This window comes from Thamnophis sirtalis, unplaced genomic scaffold (genome assembly GCF_051295495.1).
Source record: "Thamnophis sirtalis isolate CommonGarterSnake01/CBP01778 unplaced genomic scaffold, rThaSir2_p1.2 scaffold_5, whole genome shotgun sequence".
Lineage (NCBI taxonomy): Eukaryota > Metazoa > Chordata > Lepidosauria > Squamata > Natricidae > Thamnophis > Thamnophis sirtalis.
Window position 1 is genome coordinate 50,082,364 of NW_028261385.1, and position 17,907 is coordinate 50,100,270.

A 17,907-nucleotide genomic window follows, 5' to 3' on the forward strand; every position below is an offset into this window, starting at 1 on the left:
CAATCTATCTCCACACATTCTAGCACTTTTTTTTAATCACCATTCTATCGCAGGGGATACTGTCGTTTTTCCAGTTTTGCACATAAACAATTCTGGCCACTGTTATTATGTGTAAACATGATAGATTGGATTTTTTTTACTATAATTTCCTCTTAATATACCTAATAAAAATAGCTGTGGTTTTAAATCTATTTGTTGTTTAGTAATTTTTCTCTAGCTACATTCTTATTTTTGTCCAATATTTCTTTGCTTGATATGTACATAAAAGGAAAGGAAGAAAAAATGAAAACAACCTGTATGTATTTATGAGTTATACTGATACCGAAGCACTGTAAGGAAGGAAATTGTGATACAAAATGAAGAAAACTAATTTGCAAAAAAAGAAGAAATAGGCAGTGCTGTGGGAATCAGGTGTGCAGCAGAGTGAAATCCTCGTCCCAGTCCTAACCAACTACCCTCAACTTCCCGGTAGTCGCCCAGCTCGGACGAACCCTACGTTCCTAGCTAGGCGAAATCATATCGCTCGCCAAGCTAACGGGGTTTGCTTCCGGTTGACACCCGGAAGTGAAGATTAGAAAGTGGGAGTCGCGGCTCTCGTTCTTCCCGCTGCTGTCTCTCTGCTTGTTTTCCCCGATCCTGCTTCCTTTCGCTGCCCAATGCATCCGCGGCGCCCCGAGGGCTTCGACGGCCTGGGCTATCGGAGCGCCCGAGAGGAGCCCGGAGGCTTCGCGGCCAAGCCGGACCTAGGCCACTGGGTCACTACCCCGCCTGACATTCCTGGCAGCCGCAATCTCCATTGGGGTGAAAAGACGCCGCAGTTCCCCGCAGGCACGCCTTTGGTGACGGCTGGGCTCAACGAGGACCCGTACCTAGGAGGCGCTGGCACCAACTCCGGTGCGTAAAACAAATCGCCGAGTGCGGGAGTGGCACGCGCAGATTAAGAGCCTGGCCTCCGCCCTTAGGCAGCAGGTGCTCCGGTGCGTCAGGCACGCCTGCTCTGCAGTGTCCATTGGTTAGGTCCGTTTTGAAAAAGCCACCGGCAACGGTGTGCTAACCCATTCTTTGCTTTGGATGCTGTCCAGCACTTGCTCTGTAATCTATGCCTATAGGTGTGTCTCTTTTTGGAAGCATCTTGTCACTTGAGTGTCATATGCTCGGCACTCCCCCCCCCCTCCAAAACAGTTATACAGTACTTGGAATAATACATATAATTTAAGAGATAAAAGGAAATTAAGTATTTAACTTATTTAGAAACATTCTATATCCTGCAGTTTATAAAGATGTCTAATGTGCTAAAAATTTTGGATTTGCTATGTAAATTCATTACAGTGATTACTAAAAATTCTATACTGAAATGTGTTGGTCACGTTCTGGCTTTAATGTATGGTTATCTGTCTTTTAGAGCAAATAAATCGGTTTGCAGGCTTTGGGATTGGTTTAGCAAGGTAAGAAGTTTAATTTTTCAGTAGTGACAATTTTTAAAATGCAAAGGCCCTTTTGTTCAAAATTCATGTTCACTGTGCAATTCAGAAATTTAACACCGCCATTAAACTTTAAAGAAAATGTTACAGTTCTTTTGTTTTTATAACTAACACACAGTTATTGATATTGTTAAATAACTGTTTAATAGTCGATATCTGTTTGTTCAGTTTCTCGATATTTATTTATTCAGTTTCTCAATCAATGACTCTAAGTGTCTTACAATATCTGAACCCACGTGATATTGCTAACTAACCAAGGCTCTTCATATTGTTCTTGCCTAGTTTTTGGCTACTAATACTAATGCTTGCAGTAAAGCTACACAGAAAAAAATTACTCATCTGGAAGGAGATTGTGTTCAAAGTCTCAATCTGGTAACAATTCTTCCAGTTAGTCTCAACCTAGATAGTGAAAAATTGGAATGATAAATTTTCAAAACAGCTGCTCATAACTGAAAGAAGTTCATCTCTTTGGAAATAATCATCTGAACAAAAGACTGCTTAACTATGACAAATTATCCATAACTTGTCAATGATATCTATCCAATCCTAAAGCCTTATTAACACTTTGTCAACAAGATCTAAATGGATGAATTGGATGGAGCAAAGGACTTCTGTTAGTTCAGTCCAATATGTAATGTAATTCCAATGTAGGCTGAAGTGATAATAAGCAAAATTCTGTAAAAATCTAATTTCTTTCAAAAATTTTACATAAGAAGTTCCTTAAGAGTGTTTATATTGATATTGAGCCACATAAATGTTTTGAAGATTCTGTTCATGTACCTTTCCCATGAGCTGGCTTTTGATTTAGTTTAAAAAAATTAAGACAGGAGTTCTGGATTATTTCCATATTTTATTTAGATCATATAAAATTTTAGCCTTTTTACACCTACATCTACGATAAATATAATCTCATGAATTTGCGGTTGCTAAAAGACAATTGAGCACTTTCAGTGTGTCATTTCAATTCATTCAGCATTTTGTTCTGAACTAAATGTAAGTTGTAGGTCTGAAATTAGTTGTACTTTTTAGGGCCTCATGGTTACCATCAGTCTACTTTGGAAATAAAGGAATTTTAAAATCTTTTTAGATAATTTCCATTCAACATATCTGACGTTAACTGAAACTTTAGATTCATTATAATACAGCAAATTGGAATAAATAATTGCCCCCCAAAGTATTGTCAGACTTTATAACACTACCACATACTGAGATATATGGTATGATATAAGACCATGAAAACTAATAACTAGAATGCAGTTGACATAAGTTATTTATGGTTGCTTTTGAATATAAATTAAAATTCTTACTCGTGACTAATATTACACTCAATACTAGAGCAATTTCACAACCAAAGAAATTAATAAAGACATCACAACAATATTTTGGAAAATTTGAGCTTGTAAATATAGGTAGGCCTCAACTTACAACCATTTATTTAGTGACCATTCCACAGCATCTCCGTAGTTATATGCTCAGGGTTGCTTGGCATCTGTTATGTATTTGCAATAGTTGCGGAGCCCTGGGCTTATGTGATCATCATTTACAACCTTCCTAGCCGTTTTCTGGCCAGCAAAGTTAATGGGAAAACCAGTTTTGCTTGAAGACCACATGATTCAACAAGTGCAGTAATTTGCTTAACAGCCATGGCAAACAGGTTCATAAAATCAGGTGTGACTTACTTATTGATTGCCTTAGCATAAATTTTAATCTCAATTGTGGTTGTAAGTTGAGGACTATCTGTATATCCCAATTTGGATGGATCTTGCTTAAGTAACAACCAGCTCTACAACAAAGCCAACAATTTATCATGCTAGAAGCAATTGTTGTAACCATAATTAATAAATACTGCAGTTAACTAACTACAGAAGTTTGCAAAAACAATAGCAGCAGGGAAAAAGAGGGCACATTTGTCCTATTGTAACTATTTAGTAGACTTATAAATTACCTTATCATGCTCTGCTATTCATACTGGTTTTGCAGAAGTTTATCACTAAGCCTGAAAGCCAAATTGGTATCAATCATAAAAAGAAATGTTTACAATTTATATATGGATTTTCCTCAGTACTGAAAGCAGAATTTTGAATACTATACTCACAAAGTGTATAGATGCAATTCTAATTCTATCTAGGTACATGTAAATTCTGTTTCTTGATTGTAATTGATATAGAAGTTGTTCGAGGGTATGTTCACTATATGAGATTTTTTTATGCGTTGATAGGCCCAATTGGCCATGCAAAAAGCAGTATAACTGTCAGATTAATTTCTCATGAGAAAGGAGACATACTACTTGTTTCCCTCACTTTCCTAAAACAAAACCACAAATCTAATAGAATGGGCTTTGCCAATTGGCCATTGTGGTGGTTTTTAACTGCTGCTTTTAAAGGTTCCATAGTATCCATAGGGTAGAGTAACCCCTCCCCTTAGAAGTGTGCTGCCTAGCAACTAATGCCAATAGTGCAGTATGTTTTCCTTTTTAAGTGACAGGGCATTCTCACACAAGTAGTCGAGCCAGCTATACAGTCCTAGCTGCTTACATGTGGCAAGGCTGACTGATGAAGTCTTGGACACGGATCATAACGTACAATAATTCCTGCCTGGCTGTTTAATGTGATCTGCTGATTTGTTTTGGTTTTTTGTGGCTGTGTGTGTACATAGATGGATTTCATAGCTAGCTCATGTAAACCGAATAGAACAGAACAAGTATTTCACATTTCATTATTTCCAGATGTTGTCAAACTGACTATTTTGATAGTTGAGTTTAGACAATTATCATACCTATCTAGTACCTAATGTATATTCATTTCTATAAATGCTTAATTTTTCTAGGTTTTGTAGGTTTTATTCCCTTCTATGTTTGTATTGCCAGACTACCTACATGTTATAGTGGCCCATCTGTGTCTTTCAGCAGAGTTGGACAACCTGGGATCCTTTGAAACATAAAAAAGATTGTGGAAGTTATATCAGAAACACATAGGCTGCCTGCTAGAATAAACTTATTTTGGGGAGGTATTTTGTCTCATCAGAATTCAAAACACCACTTCAAAACAAAACAGCACCCATCTTCTAATCAGCAGAATGGTTACTTGGTTTGGATCTAATAAATAAGTGGGGCTTCTGAACATATGCAGTACATTCAACGCAGACTGTTACTGAAAGAAACATACTACTCCCATTATCCCTATAGAAGCAGAATGACTCATCTTAACAATTTTCCATATTAGAACAAACATTTTGTATTTCTCATATATACAATAGAAGCTGTAGTTCAATATACAGCATAGATTTTTGCAGAAGACAGGTAGATGTATGTGTGAAGCTTATTGAGAGTTGTCTATGTGTTATACATCTTAATTTCCTAGATTATAAATTAGAATGACTAATGTTCTAATGAAAGTTGAGCATTTAAAATAATTGTTTCTTCACAGTTTATTTACAGAAAATGTGCTGGCTCATCCTTGCATTGTTTTGCGTCGGCAATGTCAGGTAAATTCTTTGGGCTATTGTAGGCTATTATTCAAATATTTGTTTTGTGTTTTTCTGTTGTGATTATATAATTAAGACAGTAGGTTCCATGAATATTTAGAATTCAATTTTATAACTTTTTCAGATATTAAAAATGTATTTCTTCCCTTTTGTAAAATAGAAAACAAAGGATATCAAAAGATTATGAAAGTTTAACCTGGCATAACATTCGTACAGCCTCATAACTCGCATTTCTACATCAAATATTGTAAATAAATTACTTAGTAAAATAGAACTGAATTTTCCATTTCAGACAGCTGGAATAACTTTCCCCTAAGTTCATCTTTTATATTGTTCCTTGTTTAAAATTTATTTTGTAATGAAATGACAAAGGCCTAATATTTTAAACATTTTATTGAGTAGATACACTGAGATACTGTAGCATCCTCCTTTTTTTCCAAAACTATGAATTTCTTGAAATCTTTATCAGTGTAGCCAATCTTAAGATAAAATACTTAAAGAAATTCATTCAAGCAGTACAAATATTTTGAACTAAATGTCTTGGAGCCCCTGGGAGAACATAAAAACCTCTTCTCTGAATCAATAAGAGCATTGATAACTTTATAGCTTCATGAGATTGCTTCATAAGCCACTGCCAGTTGTTTCTCTATATGATGCGTGAATACTTGCTTTGTACATATACATATATGGAAACATCTCAGAGCAGCTTCCAAAACAGCACAAGCCTAAAAAAAAACCAGCAAGAACTTCATGGATTTGAAAAAAGAAACTTCATATATGCTCCATCATGTTCTGAAGCACCACCTCTGAAAAAGCTGCATATCCCTAAAAGTCATCCTCCTAATATTTTGAAGATAGGCATTTTAGTATTTGGATCTGAAGCAGGTAAAGTTGCTGTACCTTGGTGAATCTCTAAAGGAGCTTATGCCTTTTGCTGGTTTTACTTAGCCATAATGGCTCAGAAAAGTCCATATTTTCATTAAGGAAATAGTGACATGTGGTCAGGTCCATTTCTGTCTCTCTGATATCTCCTAATTCTACTATGCAGTTTCTTAAGTCTATGCTGCTACCTTGCAAAACAAGAAAAGATAGATAAAACAAGGTGTCCGTACCACTTTAGGACTCTTTGGATCCAAAACTTGGAACTTCTAATTTAGGTGCAACAAAATATAAATGTAGATATGATTACACCATTTGTTTTGAATTTATTGTCACTAATATATGGGCTTTGATTATATTTTTTTTACATGTAAAAATATTCATGCGACATTTATTGCATCTAAAGATCCAAGGGATCCAGCTCACACACATCATTAAAGATTTGTAATCAAGATTTGTTTACACAAAATAAGCAACAACGATTTGGCATGTATATGAACCACATTGATAAATCTCAAATTATAAATTATATGAATTTAAGGCAGCTCATTTTTATATGTGTATATACTTTATACTTTCAGGTTAATTATCATGCCAAGAATTATCACCTTACTCCATTTACAATCATCAACATTATGTATAGCATCAATAAAACCCAGGTTAGTATTTATTCTCCATTGGAGATTATTTATTGATAAGCTTAAATTACAGATTTTTAAAGAACAATTTTTATTATTTTCTTATTTTATTTTATTTATGCACTGTTACTTTCTCACATGCTGTAATAGTACAAAATGACAATATGTAAAAAGGTCATTATTTGGTAACATCGGCTTTTTCAATACATCCAATACTGAACAAATTATAACTTAAATTTTAGGGCCCCAGAGCTCTTTGGAAAGGAATGGGGAGTACTTTCATTGTCCAGGGTATAGCCCTTGGAGCAGAAGGCATCATCAGTGAATTCACACCCTTGCCAAGGTATAATCATATTTTGTCTCATTGTATTAAATAACATATTACTAATTATTCATATATATGTGAAAGATTCTTTGTTTGAATTGGTTAAAAAAATAAGTTAATCTAATAATTGCTTTATGATGAGAATCATTCAGAATAACAGAGTTAGAAGGGATCTTGGAGATCTTCAGGTCCAACCATCTGCTCAAGCAGGAGACCCTATATCATTTCAGACAAATTAGTGTCTGATCTCTTAAAAGCCTCCAATGTTGGAGCACCCACAACATTTGGAGGTTAGCTGTTCCATTGATTGTTTTCACGGTCAGGAAATTTCTCCTTAGTTCTAGGCTGGATCTCTCCTTGATAAGTTTCCATCTGTTACTTCTTGTCCAGCCTTCAGGTGCTTTGGAGAACAAATTGATCCCCTTTTTTTGTGGCAGCTCTTTAGATATTGGAACACTGCTATCATGTCACCCTTAGCCTTTCTTTTCACTAGACTAGACATATCCAGTTCCAATTCAGTTGACGTTTATATATTTGAACTTCTGCCCTTTCTGCCGACTGGAAAATGTTAAAAAAGCATCTTTAGTGTTACGTGAACTGTTACATGGCACTATTTCTAGAGACACTTACTTCCTCTCCTTTGCTGAGCCAATCCACTAACATGTGCCTGTAGGAGGAAGAAGCGAGTTTGCTATTGACCAAGCATGTTCCAAACACTTGTGAAGGTAGGCCAGCACATGTATGCAGACTAACCAGAATGTCTAATAAGACTATCTGGATTAGGATCAGCAGCACAAAGCAGGCAGGCTCACATTCTTGGATAAACCAAATTTTTGAGGAAATTATTTTAACATCTAATGTGAATATAGCATTGTACCTAAAGGTACGGTAGTCCTCAATTTACAACAGTTCTTTAGTGACCTTCAAAGTTAAAACGGCACTGAAAAAAGGAACCTATGACCATTTTTCACACTTAAGACAGTTGCAACAGTTGCTTGACAACTGACGCATATTTATGACAGTTGCAGCGTCCCGGGGGCATGGGATCACGTTTTGCGACCTTCTGACAAGCAAAGTCAATGGGGAAACCAGAGTCACTTAACAACCATGTTCCTAATTTAACAACTGCAGGGATTCTCTTAACAAATGTGATGAGAGAGGTTATACAACAGATTTTGGGCTCAGTGTGGTTGTAAGTTGAGGACTACCTATATTGTATATTCAGATGTATTGTAAACTAATATATACTGAAATTATATTAATAGGAATTCTAGAAATAGGATAGACTTTGTTATAGAAAATTACCAGTTAATAACACTTTCTGCTCTATATCAATGATTACACACCTTTTCTTATCCTTTGGGGTTTCTGTATTTTGCCTTTAAAATGCATCTTTACCTCCATATTCTGTATTGTTCTTAACATAAGTGTGTCTTAATTTTTCTTCAGTTTTAATGTAAGTAATGAGATTGTCGCAACGTCCAATAAGTATTAATAAGTAAAATAAAACAGCACACAAAGGTAATCTTTGACTTACAACCATTCATTTAATGACTGTTCAGAGTTACAATGCCACTGCAAACAGTGACTTGCAACCAGTTCTCAGACTTATGGCTGTTGAAGCATCCCCACAATCATGTGATAAAACTTTGGGTGCTTCGCAACTGGCATGTATTTATGATGGTAATCCCAATGTCCTGGGATTGCCATTCACAACCTTCCTAGTGAGCTTCTGACAAGCAAAGTCAATGGGGGAAGCCATATTTATTTAAGCACGTGATTCACCTAACGATTTAGTGACTTAAGAGCTATGGCAAAAAGATCCTAAAATGGGACACAACCCACTTAACAATTGATTTGCTTAGCAATAGAAATCTTGAGCTCAATTGTGGTCATAAATTGAGGACTACCTGTAAATATTTGCATTTCACCCAATACCTTTATTTTTATAGTACAAGAGCTTTTATATCCCTCAAACAAAACCCAGTATGATGATAACACTGTTGTGTGTATAATGCGCCAACTTATTTAGAGTACCATGGGAATTGATGCTCCTTCAGTTTACTATAGATAATTCGTGACTCCTTACTGGAAGCATAGCATAAAATAATGAGTTGGTATATATTCTGATTGTTGCTTGAATAAGAAATCTTTTAAAATTTATTTCAGAGAAATTTCATACAAATGGAATCCCAGGCAAATAGGAGGACATCTGACCCTAAAAGCGTATGTATGATTGTCAGTTTTATTTTTATTTAAAATGCTTGCTATTATCATACTTTCAAATTAATAACCACACTGGCAAAACAAAATTGAATGGTAAGCATAGTAAGACTCTCTCTGTTGTAGAATAACATCATCAATTTGAGCAGGATTATCTGGATTTGTTGGGGTACCAAATCCAGAATTCTCAGTTATAGAAAAAATATCATTCTCTGACTGAAAATTCTGGAAGGTAATCAAACACTGTGAATGGTCCAATTTGTGGATAACTTTCTTGAGACTTTCAGGTTTAGTATTTTTTAAATACTAAAATCTGTTTTCTTCATTTTATTCTGATGATTCCCTTGATGGACACACACAAATGCAGCATAGTTGACAAACTGACAATGAATTCTTGTTTCTTTTTTTCTTCTTTCCAACTAATGAATTTAAGTAGCATTCAGAAAATTATACATAATGGTTTTGAAGAAATACAAAATACAAGTAGTTGTTGACTTTCACTGGCCATTCATAATTGGTCCTCTGATTTTTGACTGTCCCAGCACTCCCAAACACAAGTGATCACAATCTGAGTGCTTGGTCATTGGTTGCTGTTTAGGACCAGTTGCAACAGCCCATGATGATGTGAGCATCATTTCTGACCTTCCTATCAGCTTCCCACAAGCAAAGTCATTAGGGGAGCTGGCAGGAACTAGGAAGATGCAATCATATGAAGTCTTTGCTTTAAGAATCCCCCAGTCTTCATTTAATAAAAACAACAGGAACTGCTCAAATTGCCATTGCATGGTCACATGACATCATACTTTTTATGACCACATTGCTTGGTGATGAAAATCCTAGTTCCAATTACCCTTGCAACCAGAGAATTACCTGTATGGCTGAAATAGATTAAATCACAAAGACATGGTGATTCTTGATTGGAATATTTGAAATTAAAATATGTGATTGGAATTTAGTAAATTGGATTTTGATTATCAAAATAGTAACTGTATTTATTCCTCTAGGTTGACTTGTATCATAGCAATGCCTTTTTATTCAGCAAGTTTGATTGAAACTGTGCAAGTAAGTTTTGATTTTATGTACATATTTGCATATTCTTTTGTATAATTCTGGGGGAACTGGAATTTGAAGTTCGTAGCCTTGGAACTGAGCTTTTACATTCTGTCTTATCTCTTTTGCTTCTGAAAGAAAATAGTTAACATTTCCAAAATCGTTAGATGCACCTCAAGATCAGGTGTCATATATTTGTTTTTTAATAGAATAAGATTCTTTCAGAATCTCATTCAATTCGCTTAATTTAATCTCTAAAATGGAAAACATATTAACTATAATGAATAATATTTTTTTGAGACTAATGTGGCCCACAAACCAGCAAGTAGTGTCCTTCCCATGCATTGCTTTTCAAAGTGCTTACCACTTGGTGGCACCCTAAGAACTTCATAAGCCATTTAGCATAATAGTTTCAGATCTGTGCTTTCCAGTCCCGTTCATTTATTTATTTGATTTCTATAGTTGTCCGTTTCAATAAATGATTCTGGGCAGCTTACAATTCAAATATACATTACAATCAAAAATTAAAAAACATTTTAAAGCAATCGAAACAGTAAAAACATTAAAATCAATACAGAATGTTAAAACATCTAATTTACACATAAGAGCAAGATATCTTGGCCTGTTAACAATATAGCCAAGAGACAGCACTCTTGGCTCATATGGTGCCCATAGCTTGGGAGCATAGCCAGGTTTTACAAAAGCTTTACAACAAGCTAACAGGGCTGGGGCCATTTTAATCTCCAAAGGGAGGATGTTCCATAGAGCAGGGGGTACTGCAGAAAAAGCTCACTTTTTAGCTCCCACCAGCTGACATTCTTTGACTGAAGGGATCTGCAGAGTGCCCATTCTCTGATCTATTTGGATAATAGACATTCTGGAAAAAAGGCAATTCCTCAAGTACCCTCGAATTGCCCCATTGTTACCAGAAACACACTGGTAACCAATGCAGCTCACACAGAAGTGGTGTTATATGTGCCATATATCTGGCACCATATCGGCTGGCCCTGCATTCTGACCAGTTGAAATTTGCTAATGGTCTGCAAGGGCACCCCATGTAAAGCGTATTACAATATTCTCATCTGGGGGCTACAAGGGTATGAGTTATTGTAAGCAGGGCCTCCCAGTCCCAGTGTAGGCGCAACTGGCGCATCAGCCAAAGATGTACAAAGGCCTTGCCGGCCACGACTGCTACCTGCTGTTTGAGTGGGAGTTACATGGCCAGGATGATCCCCAGATTGCATACCAGGCCTATTTGGGGCAGTGCCACCCCATCCAGAACCAGTTGGAAGATCCTTGTCTCCAGAGATTCCAAATACCACAGCTACTCCGTCTTCCAAAAATCTTGAACTGAGATAAAAAGCAAAGCTGGCAAATACTGAGTATGTTTGTTAATCATCTAGAACAATGTTTCTCAACCTAAGCAACTTTAGGATATGTGGACTTCAACTCCCAAGGTTAAGAAACTCAGTTAGAATCTTTCAAACTATGTCTGATCACCTGTACTACTTTTACAAACTATACCTGATCCCTTTTACTACCGTTAGAGGTTCACTATATATAAGAGCTGAGGTGGCGCAGTGGTTAGAGTGCAATACTGCAGGCTACTTCAGCTGACTGCCAGCTGCAGTTCGGCAATTCAGATCTCACAAGCTCAAGGTTGACTCAGCCTTCCATCCTTCTGAGGTAGGTAAAATGAGAACCCAGATTGCTGGGGAAAATATGCTGACACTGTAAACCGCTTAGAGAGGGCTGTAAAAGCACTATGAAGTGGTATATAAGTACAAGTGCTATTGCTATTCTGTAAAGTCACCAAGAAATTAAAACTTTAAATGCAGAGAAGACCTAACCCTAATGTCATAAAATTTGCATGGATCAATTACAGAAGATAATATAAAGTGAATATATGATTGGAGGATAAACCAAACATTTAATTATGCCTTTTATAATTTCATAAGCTTTAGAGCAACCATTTGGCATAATATTTAAATCATGGATGTCCAACTTTTTGCCTTGCCTGGGTTGCAGAGTGAAGAGGAATTGTCTTGTCTGGGCTGCATATAAAATATATAATATAGTTAATGTGTATAAATCACACACTAATTTTAAAAGTTTAAAATCTTGTGCGGCTGCATTATAGCTGTCCAGGATTGCATGCAACCTCTGGGCTGTGGGTTGGACACAGCTGCTTTAAATCAAAGCCTATCCAACCTGAAATACAATAGGTTTGAAATCTAACAGATTCTATAGAAGTTGATTTTTCTGAATAAATTTGAACCAGTCACAGTAATACATTCTGGGTATTTAGTTGAAATATTGTGTTCTCTTACAGAGTGAAATCATTCGTGATAATCCTGGAATTTTGGATTGCCTGAAAGAGGGCATAGGCAGAGCAATGGGCTTTGGAATTCCCCATAGCAAGCGACTACTCCCTCTACTGGCATTGACCTTTCCAACAGTCCTGCATGGAGTTCTTCATTACATAATCAGCTCAGCAGTACAGAAACTGGTCCTCTTCTTCCTAAAGAAAGAGAATTCTTCAAGCTTCCCAGCTGAGAACTCTAATTCTGTGCAAAACATGTTGGATGCTTATTTTCCTGAACTTATTGCAAGCTTTGCTGCCAGTCTTTGTGCAGATGTTATGCTTTATCCCCTGGAGACAGTTTTGCATCGCCTTCATATTCAAGGGACACGCACCATCATTGACAATACAGACCTTGGATATGAAGTTCTCCCCATCAATACACAGTATGAAGGGATGAGAGACTGTATCAATAGTATAAAACGTGAAGAAGGAATGTTGGGGTTTTACAAAGGGTTTGGGGCTGTAATTGTACAGTACACGCTGCATGTAGCTTTATTACAGCTTACAAAAGTTATTTACTCTACATTGCTTCAGAACATTTCTTAATAACTAGTGGACATGGCCATTTAGTTGGCTACATTTTCAGAAAATAAGTACAGTAGTGAAAACTGAAAGATTAAATATATAGTAATGATTCATTTGTAAATAAAAACAAAGGCAAACATTTCCTTTACACAGACTATGGTAATAGAAAATTGAAATGCATAGATCAACACAAGGCTTTTAAAATATTGAAGTGTAAATAAAATATTAGAAGGCATTTTATAAATCTGTGCAAAGTATCATTTTCAGCGTGATGATAAATAGTAAGTACAATTCCACTGGCAATTTCTGCTGCATAACTATTAGAAATAAACAATAGCTACATAGAAGTAAAGCTGTGTTCTATTTAAAGCCTTGTCTCTTAGAGACACCTGCACTGAAGATTGTTAATGTGAAATTAATTTGGCAACTTGGAATAAACTGGAAAACTATGTACCTTGTCAGTTTTGTTGAAGGACTTTTCACATAATTACTGTAAACAATATTGCTAATATCAATAATATAAATGTAAACAGAATTTTATACATTATTGTTTTACAGTGTATCCCCCCCCCCCGCATTGTGTTGATGAAACAGTATGTGGTACACACACCCCCCAAAAAAATCAAAACTGAAAATTGTTCCATTACTTGCCAAAAAGGAAACTGGTTAATTTTTTTCTAATTAATTGCTGAGAAGACTATTTGTTATAGTTGACACTACAAGAATTGTTCACACACTATGGAATGCTGCCTCACTGCAACATAAACTCAGAAAAACGTCATGTGTGACGGTTAGTTTAGCTTTCTACCTCCCTAAGACAATATCAAATACTTTCCAGTGCAGGTTGAGTTCAGTTGAAGTAAATAATTCCAAATAAATATGTTATATAACAAGGACATTTTGTTGATATTGTAGCTGTCTCTCAGCACAGTATAATGGCTTTTAATTAAAGTCATTATTAATTTGAAATACCCCATTTCAAATGTGAAACAGGTGGGAAACTTTAAGCTGGAAGCACAGTGGTTTAAACTCTGAACAGTGCTGTTTTAAACTAAGAACAGAAATGTTTCAAACTCAAAACACTTCAAAAGTGATCAAAATAACCCACTTTCCACTTGGCAGTTGTTTTACACCAAAATAGCATTTTTAATTCATACAGGATTTAATTGGAAATTGTTGCACATCTCTTAATTGCTTTCAAATTTTAGCCTAAAGTAGGTTGCTTTCAGTATGCTGATATTTTTTCAAGAATTGAATTGAACTTTAGCTGAGAAATCTGGCTGAATTTGATGATCTTTATATTTCCCAACCACAGCATATATTGTAATTTTAGCTATTTAAATCCTTGCTTATTTTTTCCTGGAATAGCTGGGTGTAGAGCAGAATTATTTTACCTATTAGAATAATATGCAACTCTGGACTGCAGTGCATACTATGTTCCCTTTTAAAATGACATATTTTAAAAAAACACCTAATACATTAGATGTCTACATGCTTCTGGGTCCAAGCTGGATCTAATGTAAAATGTAAAAAATATGTATTTAACAATGCAGAAATTCCTTTGGAATAGTTCCTGTCCCTTCCAACAATCAGTGTGTTGTAAAAGTAGCTGTGTCTATGAATCTACAAAACAATATTTCAGTTCAAAATTTATGTACAAAATTCAAATGTATGGGATACACCTACTAAATACACTCATTAATTATGAAGCACATCAAATTACTTCTGAAAGAAATTGAAATATCAAAGAATTGGTATGAGAAATGAAGACATCAGGCAATTTCTTTTGTATTCATACTGTTTTGCCAAAATAAATGTTCCAAACAAATGAATTGAAAAGAGGGTAATAGTAACACATTTCAGCTTTTCAATGTATCTCATAGATGTAATTTTTTCACAATGCTTCTGCTAGGTTGAATGCTAAGTCCTAAAGGAATTGTACACTTTGTAAGCTCTAATAAATATAAAATGTGCTGTGATGAATTTGTGGATCCCTCAGTTTACTAAATATGTTTCTCAGAATTCTGGATAAAAATTAAATAAAAATCAACATAAATTTTGTTTGACATTTTGGAAAAATATTTGGTTATGTGTGTGATAAAGTATCGCTTTAGTTTAAAATGTATAGCAAATTAATTTGGAAATGGTATAAACAGATTTTCAAAAAATAAGTTCTTGTATGTCAACTTTAGTGTATTATTATACTGAAAAGGTCAGGTTTGGTAGACGATCATTATTAGTCAAATGATTTTTAAAACATGCTGAAAATAGAAGTATTTCAAAGGAACTTGGTATTGAAAATTTTTATACAATAAGAAAATGTTATCTTGGTTATATGAGGAAACAATGCAATAATATGTTCTAAGGCAGTGTTTCTCAACCTTGGCCGGAGATCCGGACCCTCCCCACTCTCTTGGTCTTCCGTAAGTCTGTTAAGACCTGGCTGTTCCGGCAGGCCTGGGGCTGTTGGGCTAGATTGATCTTCAGCCCCATTAAGATCGAGTGTATGTTGTGCCTTCCTTAACTCATCTTTGTTCTGTATTTTAAACTTTTTAAAATACTTTTAGGTTTAGGTTTAGGTTTATTGGGATTTATATGCCGCCCTTTTCCCTGAGGGGACTCAGGGCGGCTTACAACCACAGGGGAGGGGAAGTGCAAGGTCAAAACAAACACTTTGTGAACAAAAGAAAAATAATAAAACACAGCTTTCATTCAGCAATCTGAATGAACTGTTTTTATGTAAGCCGCCTGGAGTCCTTTGGGATTGGGCGGCATACAAATTATTAAAATTGGAAATTGGCCACTTGAAGATGTCTGGACTTGCTAGCTGGGGAATTCTGGGAGTTGAAGTCTGGACATCTTCAAGTGGCCAAGGTTGAGAAACACTGTTCTAATGCAATACTGTGACTAAATTTCTTAGAAAATGCTGACTTACTTGCTATTGTAATTATTTCCTGTGGGCTTAGTGCAAACAAGGGGCGCAGTGGCTTAGTAACTAAGATGCTGAGCTTGTCAATCAGAAAGGTTGGCAGTTCCAGGGTTTGAATCCCTAGCACCACGTAACGGAATGAGCTCCCGTTACTTATCCCAGCTTCTGCCAAACGACCAGTTCAAAAGCAGGTTAAAATGCAAGTAGAAAAATAGGAATCACCTTTGGTGGGAAGGTAACAGCATTCCATGCGTCTTCAGCATTTGGTCATGCCGGGCACATGACCAGGGAGACGTCTTTGGACAGTGCTGGCTCTTTGACTTTGAATAGATGAGCACCGTCCCCTGGAGTCAGGGACGACTAGTACATGTGCGAGAGAAACCTTTACCTTTTACCTAGTGAAAACAGCTGAAAAAAATACTAAAGTATCTTATGATAGATTTTCATAACTTCACTAGTGTTTTAATATGCCCAAAATATGATAACTAGTTATTTGTTTTATTATTAATTAGTAATTTCTCAGTTATTCTCAACTGAAAAAAAATATGTTATGTGCTCCACCAGCTATTCTGATATTGTAAGAAACATCACATTTTGAAAGCATCAATACACTTCCTATCTTTCCAAACTCAACTTTAATACACTGTCAGAGGGAAAATCATTACCAGCACAATTCTGATCTTTGTAGCCACAAACAACCCTGCATCTGAGCATCTTTTCCAAGGCTTTCATTATTTCTCTATCAAGTGCTGGTCTGTGGCATATTTATTGATTTATGTATTGCTGGTGGTCTTATTTCAATGATTTCATTATCAAATTTTGGTGCATAATAAATCTTATTCTATATTAATATCATTTTACCTAGAATAATATTAAAAGCAATTTTAACTTTGGCTCAGCCTCAGAGGTATGAATTTCAGCCATAAAATGCCTTTATCAATTCCACATATAAAAATGCTATTATGTTTATTGCAACTTGAACTTATGTATCAGAATTTATTTAAAGAAGGGTCAAGCAGGATCTGTCTTCCTGTAATTAAAATTCATTATACCACAACCTATTTTCTGGGATAATAAAGAACAGATATCTATGTGACAATTTTCTGTTATTTTCAACCATATTTCCCTTCAGCCTTCTCAGGCTAAACTTCATTGAATAGGTTTTCATAAAGATTCAACTTTTAGTTCACTGATTACCTATAATGATATGTAAGAATGATCATGAGAGACAGGGGAAGGAGCTACAGCGAGGGGGATGATGGGATAAGAGGCAGTTTAGCTTGCAGAAGCGATGAGGGCATGGCAAATATCTCAGAAAGAAGAAGACACTTTCTAGTTTCTTAGACTTTAAATGTATTTAAATACATTTTCAGATTTGCAAGATTTGATTAAGGTAACTTTACAATAAAGTAAAATAAGTTAATCTGGACATGCTTTCTATCTGGACCACTGTGCAAGGCTGACAGCATCCTTAGTGCCCATCTCTGAACCTGCTTCGATTCCATTTGCGTGCCATTCATTTTAAATGATCAGAACTATACACTATACTCAAAGTGTGCTCAGACCAATAAGAACTTTATGAGATTCATGAGATACTTCTATTAAGGAAGCATAAAATTACATTTGTCTTTTTTTTGCAACTATCACTTTGTTCACTCATATTTGCTTAGTAATCAATTACAGTTTTAAGTTCTGTTTACAAATATTGTTGCAAACCAAACATTTCCCATTCTAGGTAATATTTATTTCACTTACATAAAATAATTTTGTCTCTATTAAATTTAATTATAAGTTTCAACCCATTTATATAAACTACCAATGTAATTGTACAATTTATTTCTGAAGTCTAATGGATTAGAGATCCCTATGCAAATAAGTAAACCTCTCTAAAGGGATTTAGAGAAAAAGGAAATCTCCCAGTATTGCTATCCATCCTGAAGTTCTGACCTTCCTTCAAAGAGTTATAGACAATTATCACTAACCTTCATGGGCTGGTTTCAACCTCCTTC

At 35.5% G+C, this 17,907-nt stretch overlaps 1 protein-coding gene and 1 long non-coding RNA gene across 2 annotated transcripts; one reads left to right on the forward strand and one right to left on the reverse strand.

Annotated features, from left to right (window-relative positions):
- The first annotated feature begins 552 nt into the window (after window positions 1-552).
- Window positions 553-15,035, forward strand: SLC25A46 (solute carrier family 25 member 46). Its single transcript, XM_087715793.1, has 8 exons — window positions 553-894; window positions 1,403-1,445; window positions 4,907-4,964; window positions 6,425-6,502; window positions 6,724-6,824; window positions 8,976-9,032; window positions 10,034-10,091; window positions 12,412-15,035. The coding sequence occupies exons 1-8, from the start codon at window positions 657-659 to the stop codon at window positions 12,988-12,990; spliced, it is 1,212 nt and encodes a 403-aa protein (XP_087571919.1). The 5' UTR covers window positions 553-656; the 3' UTR covers window positions 12,991-15,035.
- LOC148045356 (uncharacterized) lies at window positions 1,454-3,698 on the reverse strand. Its single transcript, XR_015696684.1, has 3 exons — window positions 3,577-3,698; window positions 3,427-3,477; window positions 1,454-1,880 (listed from the first exon to the last, which is right to left on the reverse strand). It is a non-coding gene; the product is annotated as an uncharacterized LOC148045356 (long non-coding RNA).
- Window positions 15,036-17,907: the final 2,872 nt, after the last annotated feature.